This window comes from Camelus bactrianus, chromosome 23 (genome assembly GCF_048773025.1).
Source record: "Camelus bactrianus isolate YW-2024 breed Bactrian camel chromosome 23, ASM4877302v1, whole genome shotgun sequence".
Lineage (NCBI taxonomy): Eukaryota > Metazoa > Chordata > Mammalia > Artiodactyla > Camelidae > Camelus > Camelus bactrianus.
This window is the reverse complement of record NC_133561.1, coordinates 38048359-38064539: the sequence shown is the minus strand read 5'-3', so window position 1 is coordinate 38064539 and position 16181 is coordinate 38048359. Positions and strand designations below refer to the sequence as shown.

Below are 16181 nucleotides of genomic sequence, written 5' to 3'. Positions count from 1 at the left end.
AGTACATTTTCTGTTGTCTTAGTAATTGAGGAGGTCCAGCATTTAATTGAAGGTGCACTAGATACTTCAGATATATCTCTGAGAGATTTCAAATAGAGAGAAGGTGAAAAACACAAATTAACTTATATGTGGTGAATTAAACACATAAGTGAGAGGATCAGTAAGACATTTGATGCAAACCCTGGTGTCCAAAGCAAGGGGAAGTTTGCATCCCTAGGGATTGCGGATTTGATGATGGATAAGCAAACGGTAGTGAATATGGTTTGTGAGGAAACAGGAGGGGACTTATCTGCTTCATATACTGACTTTGAATATACAATTTACTGTGTAGTTTTCTATGTGGCACTGGGCTTCAATATAATGGCCGTGGAGGGTCGGTGTGTTAGTGTGTGACACTGTACATGATGCATTAACACATGCGGTTCACTGAACAGGAAGAAGCAGCAGATCCTTACATCGCACAGCTTGGCATGATCGCAATTTGTCAGTGTAAATCAGGATATGTGTACTAGCATGAAATATGCTTAAGATAAGTAATTATTCTGTGAATACACAGTACTTAATGTTGTTTTAAATGGGCAAACATACTTAATACAGATGGAAAAATGCCCTGGTTTTTTTATGTCTTGTTATAAAATGGCATGATTTGTACTTGGTATAGGGATGTTGGAAAATTAACTAAAAATCTTCTATATAAACTCATGCATACAAATAAATTAGTTTGAATTTGAATGACAACATAGAGGAGTTATTAACCAAAATTTGTTAGAATTGTGTTTTTATAATGTTATTTCAACATGAGTTTTTTATATATCATCAAAGGCTTTTCCCAGAGAATGTCTTACCTTCTCATTTCTTAAACTTCAGGAGAAAGAGTCCAATTCAGTTGATCAGAGCTTTGGGGAGGGGACAGTTCTTGACTGGGAGATGCATTCAGGGAGTTTTTAAGATGAAGTAACTGTTCTGCATGTTACCTAAGTTACTTGACTCTATGCACTTTTGTCATAAAATTCATAGAACTGAATACTGCAGGGGCAAATTTTGTATGCAAATTAATAAAAAGTTAATTAGATTGTTAGCCAATGCCAGTGGCTGGCAGAATGCCGGCCACACTATGGCAAATGTATTTAATTCTGTTATCAATGTATGACATAACTACACTCAAGTTGGGGGATTTACTGACCTAAATAATTTGGAAAATGGTGTTTTGATTAGAAAGTGTAAAATTATAGGCAAAAGAAACTGAATACAAACTTTACATTCTAGTTTGTAAATTTCTTTCCTGGGAGAGTTCAAGTTAATTCTTGAATTACTCTACATATATGTTAAGTTTGAACAAATAATTAAACATCTTTTAAGTGGATCCAGGTTTCTCACTGTTGGGGAGGAACTTTACAGATAAGTACACAATTGAAGCTAGAGTGAATCCTGTGGCCCTGGATTAGGGTAAGAGTGATATCAGAATAAATTCAGATTTATCCTTATATATACACTTATATACATGTATATATACATACACACATATGCATATTACATGAATATGGATATGGATATGTATATATGCACAGTGTTCTCTTCAATTCCTCCCTGGGAAACACTCCTCAACATTGTGTTTTTCACTTGTATAAAGAAAGTTTGGGAGTCTCCCTAAACCCCCACCCAGCAGATCTTTATTTGAAAGCCCAGGAAAAGTTGAAAGAAGTTTTCATTGCATCCCCAGTGAGAAAGTACCACTGGGGCTCATTTATTTCACATTCCTTTTTGAGTTGTCACCAGAGAGTGATTGGTAAGAACCTGGGAATTGAGCCTCTATAAACAAACTAAATGTGTTGATATAGTTAGTTAGAAACTTCTTTGTATTGGGAATAAATTATGACAATAATTATGACAAATGGGGATCATAGAAATTTTAGATCCCCAAACATGTCTTCAAAATTAACCTCATTTCAATAACATATTTTTAATCAGAACCTCACAGCAATTTTCACAATTTCATGTTTTCCCTAGCAGCATTATTAAAGAAAATTTATCCTTAACAGTTTGAAAAGAATAACATTTTCTAACCAGTGTTGGCCATCCAGATCTCAAATTTTCCAAGAGACAAAATTTATTTTTTTAATCTAAGATTTTACAATTTTCAGTCCATAGTGGACTTTAGATCCTCATGAGTGATACTGCACTTAATAAAATTTACAATTGCTGATAAAATGGACATGAATGTTATAAGGAATGGAGGAGATTTAGTCATGGTTCAGGAGTAACAACTGGTGAGAGGGATTTCCCTTGGCAAAGTAGAATTCCTAGGATGCTTATGAGAAATTGAAAACCAGAAAATTACTGAGCAGCATGGGATCATATATCATATTGAATCCCACCATTTCCAGACAGTGCTTTAAAAATAAGCTGGTTTTCTGGTAAGGACTCAAGTGGTTTCTGAGTCATCTGAAGTAATTTGTGTAGAAAATGTGTTAAGAACAACAACTGGACAGAGGTTTGTGTCTATCACCTCATTCTACCAGAGTAAATGTAGCCTTTATTGTTTATTGTTATTAACATTAAGAATTCATTTTTGAGCAAAATAATTCTGTAAAAAAATTAAAGCCATATACCTAATACAATCCCATTATTCTACCAATGAGAAAATACACACCTTAAAAGGGAAACAGTAAATTTCCAAAAGTAATTCAGCTAGTGGTTCTATCATAAGTCAAGTCCATACCTCCCAACATCTACATCTATTCATTTGTCTTCCTTCTCCCTCAGAAAAAGGACTCAGAATTTTGTGATTAAGAACAAACTAGGTCTGATTATATATTCTAAAGAATTCTTCAGACTTTTATTTTCCAAGTTTTGTGTTTTAAACTTCTAAGCCAATTTTGTGGTAGGAAGAGATGCTGAAAGTACTCAAGTAAGATTCAGATGGCTAAGAAAGGTTGATAAATGCCAAACAATTTTAATGTTTCAAAATATGTTTACTGTCAAAATGACATTGCTTGCTGGAAAATTACACAAATAATGTAGTGTATAGAAATTATAATACCAAGTTGAGTTCACTCAAAAGGAGACACTGAGTCAATGCTTTGTGTAACTGTGATTTATTAGGAATTGTACCCAAAATAGTTATTGGGATGAGAGGTGGGACCTAAAAAAAGAAGTAAGCCAAGGAATAGTATAGTGTAAACATCCCATGATAGAAATTTTGGTCAGATTCCATGGAAGATTTCTGGGAAAATGGTAAGTTAAACTTCAGAATTTCTCTGAGTGAGCAAAGGAGACTGAGTATTTATAGCTGACTCTTATACAACTCCTAAACCATAAATGCATGAGTTAATCTGTGCATAACTTACAGTCAGTCCTCCATATCAGCAGTTCCTCTGCATTCCCCAATTCAAACAACCACAGACCTTGTAGTACTGCTGTATTTACCATTGGAAAATATCCATGTGTAAGTGAACCCATGTAGTTTAAACCTGCATTGTTTGAGGGTCCACTGTATACTTCTGCACACGTGTCAGTCATTGACAAAGGGCTGTCCTCCATGGTATGTAAATTTCCAGTAACTTCTCCCCGGCATGCAGGAATTACCGCTTCAGGTAACCTGAAGCAGTTCTCCAAAAAAGAGATGTAAGCATTGCCTCTTAAGAGGGGAAATGCACCAGGAGCTGCATACAAATATGTTAAAGAGGTCTTTTGAGGTAGTAGTTTTCAGAGTGCAGTGCTTGACAAGCAGCATGAAGAAAACTTGGTATTGGTTTGCAAACTTGAGAGCTTCTTGGGTGAAATCTAAAACCACCTATATAAGAAAGGAAAGGAGAGACCAAAGAAAGAGGCAGGTCATCCCAGATTGGTTGGTGGCAATTTTAATAAGAAGAGGAATGTGTATATGAGACTTGACTTCAGGTGGCCAAGAAATTCATCAAGTTGTGTACATTAAAGAGGTACAGCATTTTGCATGTCAATCACATTCATCATACCTCAAGAAATAGGTTTGAAAAAAGATATATATCATAAATGCCTGAACTGTAAGACTTTTTGAAATATTTTATCTCTTGAAAAAGAATACAATTTAAAAAAAAAAGGAAAACTGTTCTCCAGTGAGGAAAGGGAATGAAGCAACAATATAAAAAGAATTGAAGCAATAAAGACCACAATAACTCCTAACATTACTGAGCATTTGTTATTCATTTGCTTCTGACTCCAAACATCATTCTTCCCCTTAATTTCTTTGAATCATGCTCTTATTCATTTCTTTCCTACTCATGACAAGGAATGTTCAAGATTCAGTTAAATTACTTGTCCCTCACCTCTGGATCTACAATTCCAATAATAAGAAAGAGACAAAGGGCTGTAACAAAACATAGGGACAAGATAATTGTAGACTGCAGGAAGCACAGTCAGTAAATTACACATAAATATGCATGAGGATAACCTGGGAGAACTATTTCAAACAGGATATTGAGAGAAGACCTTTCTGAGAGGTGACATTTGAACTGAAACCTAAAGGACAGAAAGGAACCTACTATTGAATAAACCACAGGGCGAACATTCCAGGATTCCAGGCACGAGTGTATTTCTTGAAGATGCTGCTCTGGGGTAAAAAGTAACTAAGTTTTGGAGTTTTTTCTTGCTTGTTTGCTTTTGAGAAGGAATTTAATGGATGCCAGTGTGACTGGAATAATAATGAGGAAATGCAGAATTAGTAGAATCAGATGATGTGGGCCACAATAAATATTTGAATTTTATTCTAAGTGAAATGCAAGGCATTGGTAAATTTTAAGGTAAGTGAATAATATGATCAGCTTTCCATTTTAAAAAAATAACTATTTCTATTATGAAAATAATGAATTAAATGATTGGAACAGGATAGAAATTATGAGCAAAATTTTTAGAACAATTTAAGCAGTTGCTTTAGGAAACCTGGTGAGAAAATTTGTGATATATAGTTATATTCTCAAAAAGGAACATCATGTAAATTTTGGGCAATTGTGTACCCAGTTTTCTTTCACAGGTTATTTTTGTGAAACACACTTTTTTTCATTTTAGCTAATATTATAGAAATAAAACTGATATAAATAATCTCAGTGAGCAAAAATCTATTGTTTCAGTAGTGATATAATTTATTTAAATACAGAAGACCTAAGGACGCCAATTCTAATTTTGAAACATAAATAGCTGGATGATATTTAATGATGTGTTTTCTCCAAAAATGTTATAAATCTTGGAAATAAGCTTTACTTTAAGTAGCATATTACTTGATCATTCATAATGCCCATTGTCTTCCAAAATGAAAGTGAAGTGGCTCAGTTTAAGGTATAGTTTTGGATCTTTTAAATGTTATTTATACAGAAATAAAATAAATATTTTCTACCCACCTCTAATGGAAAATCTGCTTTAGCTTCTTAAAATTTCTGTGGCAGTGAAGGTTGATGGGTCCTCATAAACCACTGAGAGCCCAACTCTGAAGCACTGGACACTCTAGCATCCACAAATTGCCTTCTGCATCCTTTGGGAAGATGTCTTTTGGGATTGGCTCCTTAACAAGATCTCCCTGTAGGAGTTCAACCAGACACCCCTGCTGTCTTATTTTGTGTCAGTCACCTACATTACTGAAGGAAGCTCAACTCCATGACATCAGATTAAAGTGTATTTGTAGAGGTAACTCATTTGCAATCAGAGATTTGTTATTGCAAAAATGCAATATTGAAAAGCGAGAGACCATTGGGCTAATGGTGAAATTGTAACAAACTCCATCTATAAATTATATTTGTATTACGCCACTATCTCTAGTGGGTTTTTTCCCACTTTTACTTCAAAGACACAAAATCCATACAGTTATTATTTTAAGAAATGGGATAGAGTGGATGTTAAAAGGAAGATGTCGGGAGAGGGTAGAGCTCAGTGGTAGAGCTCATGCTTAGTGTGCAAGAGGTCCTGGGTTCAATCCCCAGCACCTCCATGAAATTAAATAAATAAACCTAATTACCACTCCCTCCACCCCCCCAAAAAAGGAGGATGTGTCCTCCTAAAAATAATCCTCAGTGATAAAAATATTATTTTAATATTTTCTTTATGATTATATTTCAGGTAAGAAAAGGCAGAAGATAACTCCTAGAGAGGAATCAAAACAATATTTAAAAATAAAGCCTTTGTGTCATGTCTATAAATTTCCAGTCACACAAATATATTTTTTAAAGACTAACTGTTTTAGATACACATTCTTGTGTGCTTAAAGACTAACAGAATTATGTAGGAAGAAAACTGGCCTGAAGGAATTCTCTTCTTTGGTGCTTAAATCCTCTTTGCAACAATACTTATTTTTTTGTCATAAGATTTTCCCCTGTAGGCCTTAAATTTAAAGCTGGAAGTGGAAGTATACAGTGAAATGCCATTTATATAGGGTATACATGCATGCACATGGAACAGTGGTGTATACTTTGCAAGAACACAAGAAAACAGATTCACCTTGAATACACTGGGATGGTTACCTCATGGAGGTAGCAGGGACTGAATAAATAAATAAAGATGAGAAATGTATTCGTTTTCTTGGACTGCCATAACCAAACACCACAGACTTGGTGGCTTAAACAACAGAAATATATTTCCTCAGTTCTCGATTCTAGAAGTCCTGGATCAAGAGGCTAGCACATTTGGGATCTTCTGCAAGGCCTGTCTCCCTGGCTTTCAGATAAATGATCAATCATTATTGGATTAGGGCTCACTTTGACAACCCATGTGAACTAATTACTCCTTTAAAGGCCTTGCCCCCAAATACACTTACATTCTGAGATACTTAGTCTTCAACATATGAATTCTGGTGGGACACAATTTAGCCCAGTACAAATTGGAATGAAAAATAAGTAAATAAAAGAGGGGCTTTGCCTGGCCTAAAAGTGATAAGGCATCATGAACTGAGGGGAGTATTTATTCTGGACACCCTGCTCTAGGTTTCAAAACACTTGAAAACATGCACATCTCCAGTGGACAGAAAATGGCTCCTTGAAATCTGTTCTGCAGAAATAATACAAATTATTAAAATCTATAAAAATCTTCACGAGTATTCTTAGTATGGAGGAATGCTGAACATATGTATATGGTTTGGAAATTTATTAAGCTAGGAGCTGAACCTAGTTACCAATATGATGCTTTGTACTTGATAATCTAGTATTTTTCACTTTACCCACACTAGTTGGTGGAGAAATAGTATTTCAGTGTTACTGTAATTTCATTTCTCTGATGACTAAGGATGTTAAACCTTTTTGAATGTGTTTACTTACTATTCATATCTCTTCTGTGAAGTGTTTTTTTCAGGTCCCTTCCCCCATGTTTTTAGGTTGTCTTTTAGTCATTAACTTATAGAGGACATTTGTGTGTATCTTGGAGCCCATTGACTTACTTTGTTTCTTGGCTGATAATCAATTGAATACACACATGTGCACATCTTTTGGACTCTGTACTCTGTTCCATTCCTCTTTGTATCTATTTCTATCATATATTTCTCTACTTTGATTATTATAAATTTATAGTCTTGAAATTGGCCATGTAAGTTTTTTCACTTTGTTCTTCTTTGAAATTGTTTCAGCTGTTCTGGGTCTTCTCTCTGCTAAATGGAAACAGACATAAAGCCGGACATGACCAACCTTGACTTTGTGCCTTGAGCATAGGTCCAGACTTGCCCTCTCACTTCGAGAGTGGTCACATTTAGTAGCAGTTATTAAATTATTTTAATATTAAAATTGATTTTGAACTTAAAATTAAGTCTTATTGAAAGGTATACTTTGGTCTAAATACTGTAGAGTTAACTTAAGGGATGAGTCACTCAGAGGGTGAGGATAAAATATTAAAAAGAGATAATTTTTCCTTTTGGAGACGTCTCTTCCCAACACCTTGAAGTCAGAATGGTTTCCTGTTACATGTGGGAAACTTGAAGTGTTTGAGAAAGTTCCTTCAAGAAAGAGTATACTTTGCTGTCTTAATAGAGGAATAATTAGATAGGAATTGAAGAAATCATTCCAGAGTCAGGAAACCAATCACAAGGACTTTCAGAAATAACTAGGGGTTGAGTGAATGCAATTGAGTCAATAGGGCCTTACAATTATTGCCATTTCAAAATTAATATAAATATATTCCAATTTCCTAACTAAAAGCTTTTGCTGCATCAAGCCATTAATTACATATGTGGTGAATATAAACATAAGAACATGAGAGGTTCTACCTGAGGAAGAGGTGTGAGTGGACAGATGCTAAGGGACTTTTACATAGGTTGGAAGCATTATTTCTAAACTATTCATCATTATAATTATGATGAAATATGTGCTTTGTGGTAATTAAGATTGTGACCTTAGTGAAGTTTAAAAAGAAGGGAACATTTTAGAACCATTCACACTGTATCTACAATATATAATAGCTGCTGTTACTCACCTATTATTGCCACTTTGCAATTTTATCATCACACAATGAAAACGATATGTTAGTAAATATTAGTATCCCTTCTTGAATTTTTTTTAAATCGTGGAATAACAATCTCAGTGCATAATACTTTTTCTTAGTGCTTTATTTTTTTATTTCAAATTATTATGCAAATTTGTAAATCATTTACCCAGCAACACATAGAATGTAGAAGAACCCTTATGAATTTATTTTAGAAATAAAAGCAATCATATATCATGTTATAAGCACAAAGCTATTTATTACAACATTTTTAGTAGTGGCAAAAGAAATAAAAACCTGCAAACAACCAAGTGTCCATCAGTTAAAGAAAGGTCAAATACAAAGTAATTAATCTGGGCTCCACTGTTGTATGCTGGTGTTAAAAATGAAAAAAACAAAAATTAATCTTTATTGGCCAAGAAAAATGCCAACAATGAATTCTCAAGTTAGAAAAGTAAGTTGTAGGGAATATAATGTATTAGGATTTTCTAAAAGTTCTTTCTGTATGAATGATACTGCAGAATGCTATTAATATTAATTAACTGTATTTGTAGATTGTAAAAAGTAATGGAAATGCTGTAATTTGGTAAAGAAATAAATGTGACCAAAAAAGTATTTGCAGTACAATATAAAATATTACTCTAGAAAATAAAATTTATTTATAACAGTAAATACGCTTAGGGACAGGATTGAAAATTACCATAGTAAACAAAATTGATATTTTTGGAGAATGCAATTTTGTATTTCTTTTATTTTGCTTAATTTATGTTTTATTTCTTTTCTATTTAAATTTTAAAAATATTTTCCAGCTTTATAGAGATTATAATTGCTAAATAAAATTTGTATATATTTCCAGTGTACAGTGTGATATTCTGATATATGTATATAAAGGTGATGTGATTATTATAATTAGCTAATTAACATATCCATTACCTCACATAGATATTTTATTTTCTTTTGTGGTGAGAACACTTAAGATGAACTCTCAATAAAGTAAACCACAGTGTATTAAAAAAGGGACAAAATTAACAAAATGCATAGATCTGGGATAAAGAGACCCTAGTTCATATTTTGATTTACTTCCCCACAATTTTCTCTCTAAATGCTGACACAGATTGAAGCAAGCATGACTGGGGTAGTGTATATATTTTAAAAACTTTAAAAAGACCATCTCAAACAACAAAGAGAACACTAAGATGTATGGAATCCGTTTATTTGCTGAGTAAGTAAACAATTGGAATAAAGTGTTTTTAGCAGAGTCCATTCAAAATATTGGCTCTGTGTATATACAAGCCCACTAAGAAGACAAAATGGACGTGATAAAAGTGCAATTAACCCTAGAGTGTGTCAGTCATCTCTAATCTTAGTTATGGCTGCTAAAGATTTTCAAAAGATTGATGTCATTTTAGTAAATGACCAGATAACTTACTTTTCTTGTGTTTGCCAAATTCAACTTGTTTGTTGGGAGGCTATAAACCAAAGTTAGCTATAGTTTGATGGTCTATGGGAGACCCAGAGTTAGCCAAAACTTTTCTCATGGTTCTTAATTAAAAAAAAAAAAAAAAAAACTTCCCAAATGCTCATTCCATCCTTGAGATTAAAACATATGAATGCAATCAGATTGAAAATTCCATTCTGAAGTTCATGCTTTGTTTCTTCTTCAGCTCAGATTCTTGAAGCAGCTCGTTCATGTTGTGTTGTAATCAGAGATTTCATTACTTTCTTGCCTCTTGTCTGACCCACACACTTTTCATGGTCTAATTTTCTTTATATTTAATTTACAGTGACTGCTATAACATACACATTACCAATTTTCTGGTTAATGGTACTCCATGTTGACTATTTAAGGCTTTTTCTTTCACTTCTGCAAGTCAAAATTTGAGCAAAAATTTGGCATAATCTGCCTTATGTCTAAAACAATTTAAGTTCCAATATGACCTTGAAAATTATCTGGCTGCAATATTTATTCAATTGAAGTGGAAAAGAGTACAAGGAGTTTTAAGAGAAAGTGTTTTATTCAGAAAAAGAGAAAAACAATCTCGTAAAACATTCCTACTTTTTGATGCTATAATCAGAGTGACAGGATATTAAACAACAATTGTTGGACCTACTTTTGTAACTGAATATTAAGATATTAATGGGGAATTTTGCATCGATCAGTTAAGGTTCTCTTCAGAGCATCTTTTACTTCTTTGTTCCTCAGGCTATAGGTCAATGGATTCAGCATAGGAATCACTAGGGTGTAAAACACAGAGGCCATTTTATCAATAGCAAAAGCATGGCTGGATTTGGGTTGCAGGTTAATAAACAATAATGTCCCATAGAACACGACCACCACTGTCAGATGGGAACTGCAAGTGGAGAAGGCTTTGTATCTTCCCCCCGTTGAGCTCATTCTGAGAATGGTCACAAGAATAAACATATAATCACAAGAACAATCAAGAGGGAAGAGAGCAAATTGCACCCTGAAAAGATCAAAATGATCAAATGTAACTCATGTGTGTCGGAGCAGAGCAGTCACAGTTAAAGTAACTGATGATGTTAGAGTCACAGGACAACTGAAATAACTTAATGGTGAGAAATAGTGACACAAATGTGCCATGGAGATAGGCAGTAAGTACCAGCCCCCAACACACTTTCTCTGCCATGATGACCCTGTAGAGAAGAGGCTTGCAGATGGCGATGTAGCAATCATAGGCCATTGCTGATAGGATGAACAGTTCAGTGATGATGAAAACCTCAAAGAAGGCTAGCTGGGTGGCACACGAATAGTAGGAAACTGTATTTTTGTGCACCACAAAGTTGACCATCATTTTGGGGCCAATGACAGTGGAGTAACCAAGATCAGTAATCGACAAATGTCTAAGGAAAAAGTATGTGGGAGTATGTAGCGTGGAGTCCAAATGGGTCAGTATAACCATGTCCAGATTGCCCATCACTGTGACCAAGTATATGACTAGGAAGATTCCAAATAGAGGTGCCTGCAGCCCTGGGCTGTCAGTGAGCCCCAGGAGAATAAATTCTGTCACTTTGGATACTGCAGTATGGTTATGTTTCTCCATGTGGTTCATCCTGGTAACCTGTTGTAAAATCAATATTGATTATACTTGAGATGCTATCTTCTAAGAGAATTTAATACATGGTGCATGAGATACAGTCATTTTTCTTTGTCTCAAATTGTAAATAAAGATTCCTCTTCCCATCAGGTCAAAACTGTACACATCTACATTCACACTGCAGTGAAAGGGCCTAATGATTAGCATTTTTGATTGTAATGTAAGTTCCTGACATTAATCTTTTGATTGCTGAGTCAGTCCATTCCAAAGATATCCACCTCAAATAAATATATGTCCAGCTACACAATCAAGTAGCCAGCCTGCCCTGTCTGTTAACTTCTCTTTTAGAAAACCCTAGGTTATGTAGGTAACTGACTGCTTGATTGACCCTGCTTTTCCCTTCCTGCATTTTAATTCTTACTCATGTTTTAAATGCACCATTAAAAAGTGAATATAGGTGCCCCACCCTTGACCACAATCAAGCCAGAACTCATGGTATTCTCTCTCTCTTCCTCTCTCCTCAGCCTCTCTGCCTGGCCCTGAGTATGCCATGTACCCTCCAGAATGTGTGCAATAAATCTTGTTTTTCAAAGTTCCCTGAAAATTGTTGCTTAGGTGCATCCTGCAATTGTAATAAAATTCACAAGGGCTGGTCCAGCCACCACACACTATCTCTGGTTGGGGAAATGTTTGTGGGGGCCCACTACAAATAGTAAGGGGCACTTGAGTGCCCACAGCCATTCCTAGTTGATAGAATCACTACCAATAGGCTGAGACCAATGTGAAACACAGATTCATTAAAACTTTGGTAAAGCATGTTATAAGGTGGCAAGACAATTAGAAGATTTTTTTTGAGATGGCTACTATGGCCTACTTCTTTTTACCCAAGTCTTTTGAACTATATCAAGTGACTTATTATATTTCAGGTTTTAAAATTTTCCAAGTAACTTGTAAAAGAAAAAAATCTACACCCAAACCATAAACCTTATATTATTAACAATCATCATATCTGTTTAAAGTTGCAAGACACAAAAAGACTTTCTAAACATTTGGAATGACAAGTTAGATGGTGATCAGAAAAACCTCTGAGTACCGAGTACAGATTTCAGTACTTCTCACTGAATCTAGCCTGGCTTGTTTTCCCAACACAAGATCCAATGCTGTAGTATTTTAGTTTCAGAATTTTGTTATTAGTATCTTTGTCCTCTTTTGCCATGTCAGTTGTTTCTGACTATTGAGTAACCTCGAATGGTCTTCTAATCACACATCCCTCTTCTGCATAAAGAGGGCTTGCCACTTTGATTATTTATTAATGCTGATGGATTATGGAAATTGATGTAAAGAGATCCACTGGAAAGAAGAATACAAATGAATATCAAGCACTGATAGAGAACTCATTAAATGCCAGGCATTTACCCGAGCACTTCACATATATTAAATCATATGATCCACACAATCACTCTAGGAAATAAACTGTACAGTCAGCTGTCTGTTTTCACAGGGGATTGATTCCAGGACCTGCTGCAGATACCAACATCTGCAAATGCTTAAACCTTAAAGGCCACCTTCCACATCCACAGGGGATTTTGCATCTGCAAATTCAACAAACCATCACTGATAAACATAGTAGCATACGTACTGAAAAAAAAATCTACATATAAGTGGATTGTGCAGTTCAAGCCCATGTTGTTTGAAGGTCAACTGTATTAGTATAATCCATCTGAGTGTCAAGGAAACTGGGGCACAGGAAGTGAAATAGCTAATGTTACTCAGGTAATAAGTGGTATTGATAAAAGTTATTCTGTCTTCAGAATATATCCTCATAAACACAGAGACATTCTTCTGCTTTATTAAGGTCACCCTAAGCACAGAGGAAAGGAAAGTGGGACAGGAGGGACACCAGTTGAATTAGGATAGAAAAAGATTCTTGTTAAGATAGATAACTGAAGCATTAAGTTTATTTGAAAAACTGAGATGATCTAAATGCACAGAACAGAGTATCAGAGGTGATATAACAGATCTGTCTTGCACATGAGTCCTACTGATGACCGGAAAGTATATTGCAAGGGGAGAAACAGTTTTGCAGAGCTTAACACCCTTCAAGGTCTACGGTGATGATTGAGTTTAAGCTGTATGTCCTGAGAAGTCATTGAAGACCAGTGTTTCTACTCACCTTACTGAAGAATCTGCTTTGACTTTCTACTGTTTTAATCCCCATTGTCTGTTGCAGAATGTTTTTAAGTGTTTTTCTATCCCCTTAAGACTCATTTTGTTAAAGTTTTGATCTGGTTCAAGGATAAAAAAAAAAGTACATAATTACCTGAGGGTGGGTGACTTGTATACCCATTTATTATTCTCCAAATGTTCTATTAGGAAAAATAAAAAATATTTCATGCCTGGGTCTAATGAAGTAAATTATACATCACTAAACACTGAAAAACATAAGTATAACTTTGTCAGCATCTCAGTTACACAATATAATATGCATATTAGGTGTATCACACACACATGCACACAAAATGCATGAGCAAATGAACAAATGACTTTGTAGAAAAAGATTATGCAATATTTGATAATATAGTGTCCATTAACCAAGAATATTTTTGATGGACATATAATCCTTATGTCAACCTATAGGTTGACAATTACAGGTTGAATTCTAAGGATTTCTCTTTATCATTGGTTTTCAGACATTTTATGTGATGTGATTTGGTATAATTTCCTTTCTGTTTATCCTGCTTAGAATTATTTTAGCTTATTATACCTTGGGTTATAGGGTTTCTTTTTTTTTAATTCTGTCCAACATTCTTCCAGTGGTTTTGCTGCACCATGTAATGTCTTCTTCTCTCTTGGATCTACACTTAAATGTACAGTATGTAGCTTGTTATTTTTCTACAGATCACTAAGACTATTTTCATGGTATTTATTCAGTATTTTTATTTCTCCCTGGCTTTATTTTAGGTAACCTCTATTGTGATGTTTTTAAGAGCAGTTATTGTCTATTTTTCACTGTATAATCTGCTATTACTATTATTCAGCAAATATTAGTTTATATCTAGTACTCTATTTTCATCTTCTGAAGTCCCATTAGGTTATTTTTAAACTTTTTTTTGCCTCCTCAAAAGGTTAGTGTTTTAATTAAGTTATTCAGTATGTTGAACATATTTATAATAAATTTTAAGTCCTTGCCGAATAATTCTATCATCACTGTCATTTAAGAATCTATTTTAATCATCTCCTGGATGAGATCACATGTTCCTGCTTTCACATATGTCTAATATTTGGGATTGAATGCTAAATATTGCGAATTTTTATGTTAATAAGTGTTGTATTTTTTCTGTCTTCTTAAAAGAATGTTAAACATTTTAAACAGGGATTTGGTGGCTCTGTTTAGGACTTGTTTTCAAATTGTATGAGTAGAAGCCTACAGTAGATTTTACCTGTGAGATCCTCTATACTGGATGCCCAGGTGCTGAACAAAGATTCTGCTTTCTGGCTTTTTGTAACTCTAATGTCTTCCTGGGCTTTGTCATCTCTGGAATTATTCAGCTTATAATTCTGTGATTATTCTTTTTTAATAGATTTGTGGACTTTCACTGTAGGCATGCCCAAATTAATGTTCAGTAAGAAACTCAAAGAAACCTTGTAATATTGTTACTTTAAATGTAAATGGATTAAAGTCTCCAAAGGCAGAGACTAGTAGAATGAATTTAAAAAATCATGATCCAATTATCTGCTGTCTTTAAGAGGATTACTGTTTACACTGATGTTTTGTGCAGAAAATACAATGAAAACATGATTGAAAAGATACCTGCCATAAAGAAAAAAAAAAAAAAACCTGACAGAAACAAACAGTTTGCTGACATAGAGTTTAATAATTGTTTCTGTTGGCAGAGATGGGGGATTCTGTGCAATCATTAAATGAAACATTGAATCAACAGCAAGGAATGTTGGGATGTTGGGGAATGAGTGACATTTAATTGAGATCTAAAATATGAAGATTCATTTGGCTGAATAAAAGCAAAACAATGCATTTGTCTGTGCATTTTAATTAGCCTTTGCTCTGGAGCCAAAAAGAATGCATTTATATTTATTAGAAATATTATCAAGTAACATTTGCTTTTATCATAGTTTATTAAAACAATATTCCATATTGGATATTAGATACAAAGTTTGCTTTAATTCTTAAAGATTCTATAAAATGTGTTTTTTACTTCTTTGTTCCTTAAGCTGTAGATGAAGGGGTTAAGCACCGGGATCACTAAAGCGTAAAACACTGAAGCCATTTTATCAGTATGGAAGGAGTGAGCAGAGTTAGGCTCCATGTACATAAAGAGCAGAGACCCATAGAACACAACCACCACCGTCAGATGTGAACCACATGTAGGGAAAGCTTTTTTCCTGCCCTCTGCAGAATGCATTCGAAATATGGGTATCAGAATCAGTATGTAGGATAGTAGGATGCCCACCAGCACATGACGAATTCTCCAGGACATGATGACATTGTAGCACAGAGGGTGACAGAAGGCCAAATAGCGGTCATAGGCCATGGGTGACAGGATAAAAATTTCACTGATAAAGAACATAAGAAAGCAAGCCAACTGTGTGACACATGCATAATAGGATATGGTATTTTGATCCACGACAAAACTTACCAGCATCTTGGGACAAATGACAGTAGAATTACCAAGAACAATG

At 34.5% G+C, this 16181-nt stretch overlaps 1 protein-coding gene across 1 annotated transcript; it reads right to left on the bottom strand.

Moving 5' to 3' along the window:
• Positions 1-10561: 10561 nt before the first annotated feature.
• LOC105081037 (olfactory receptor 8K1) lies at positions 10562-11498 on the bottom strand. The gene is given in 3 exon segments (XM_010970157.2): positions 10562-10854; positions 10857-10940; positions 10943-11498. Coding segments are annotated over 3 exon segments (933 nt in total).
• Positions 11499-16181: the final 4683 nt, after the last annotated feature.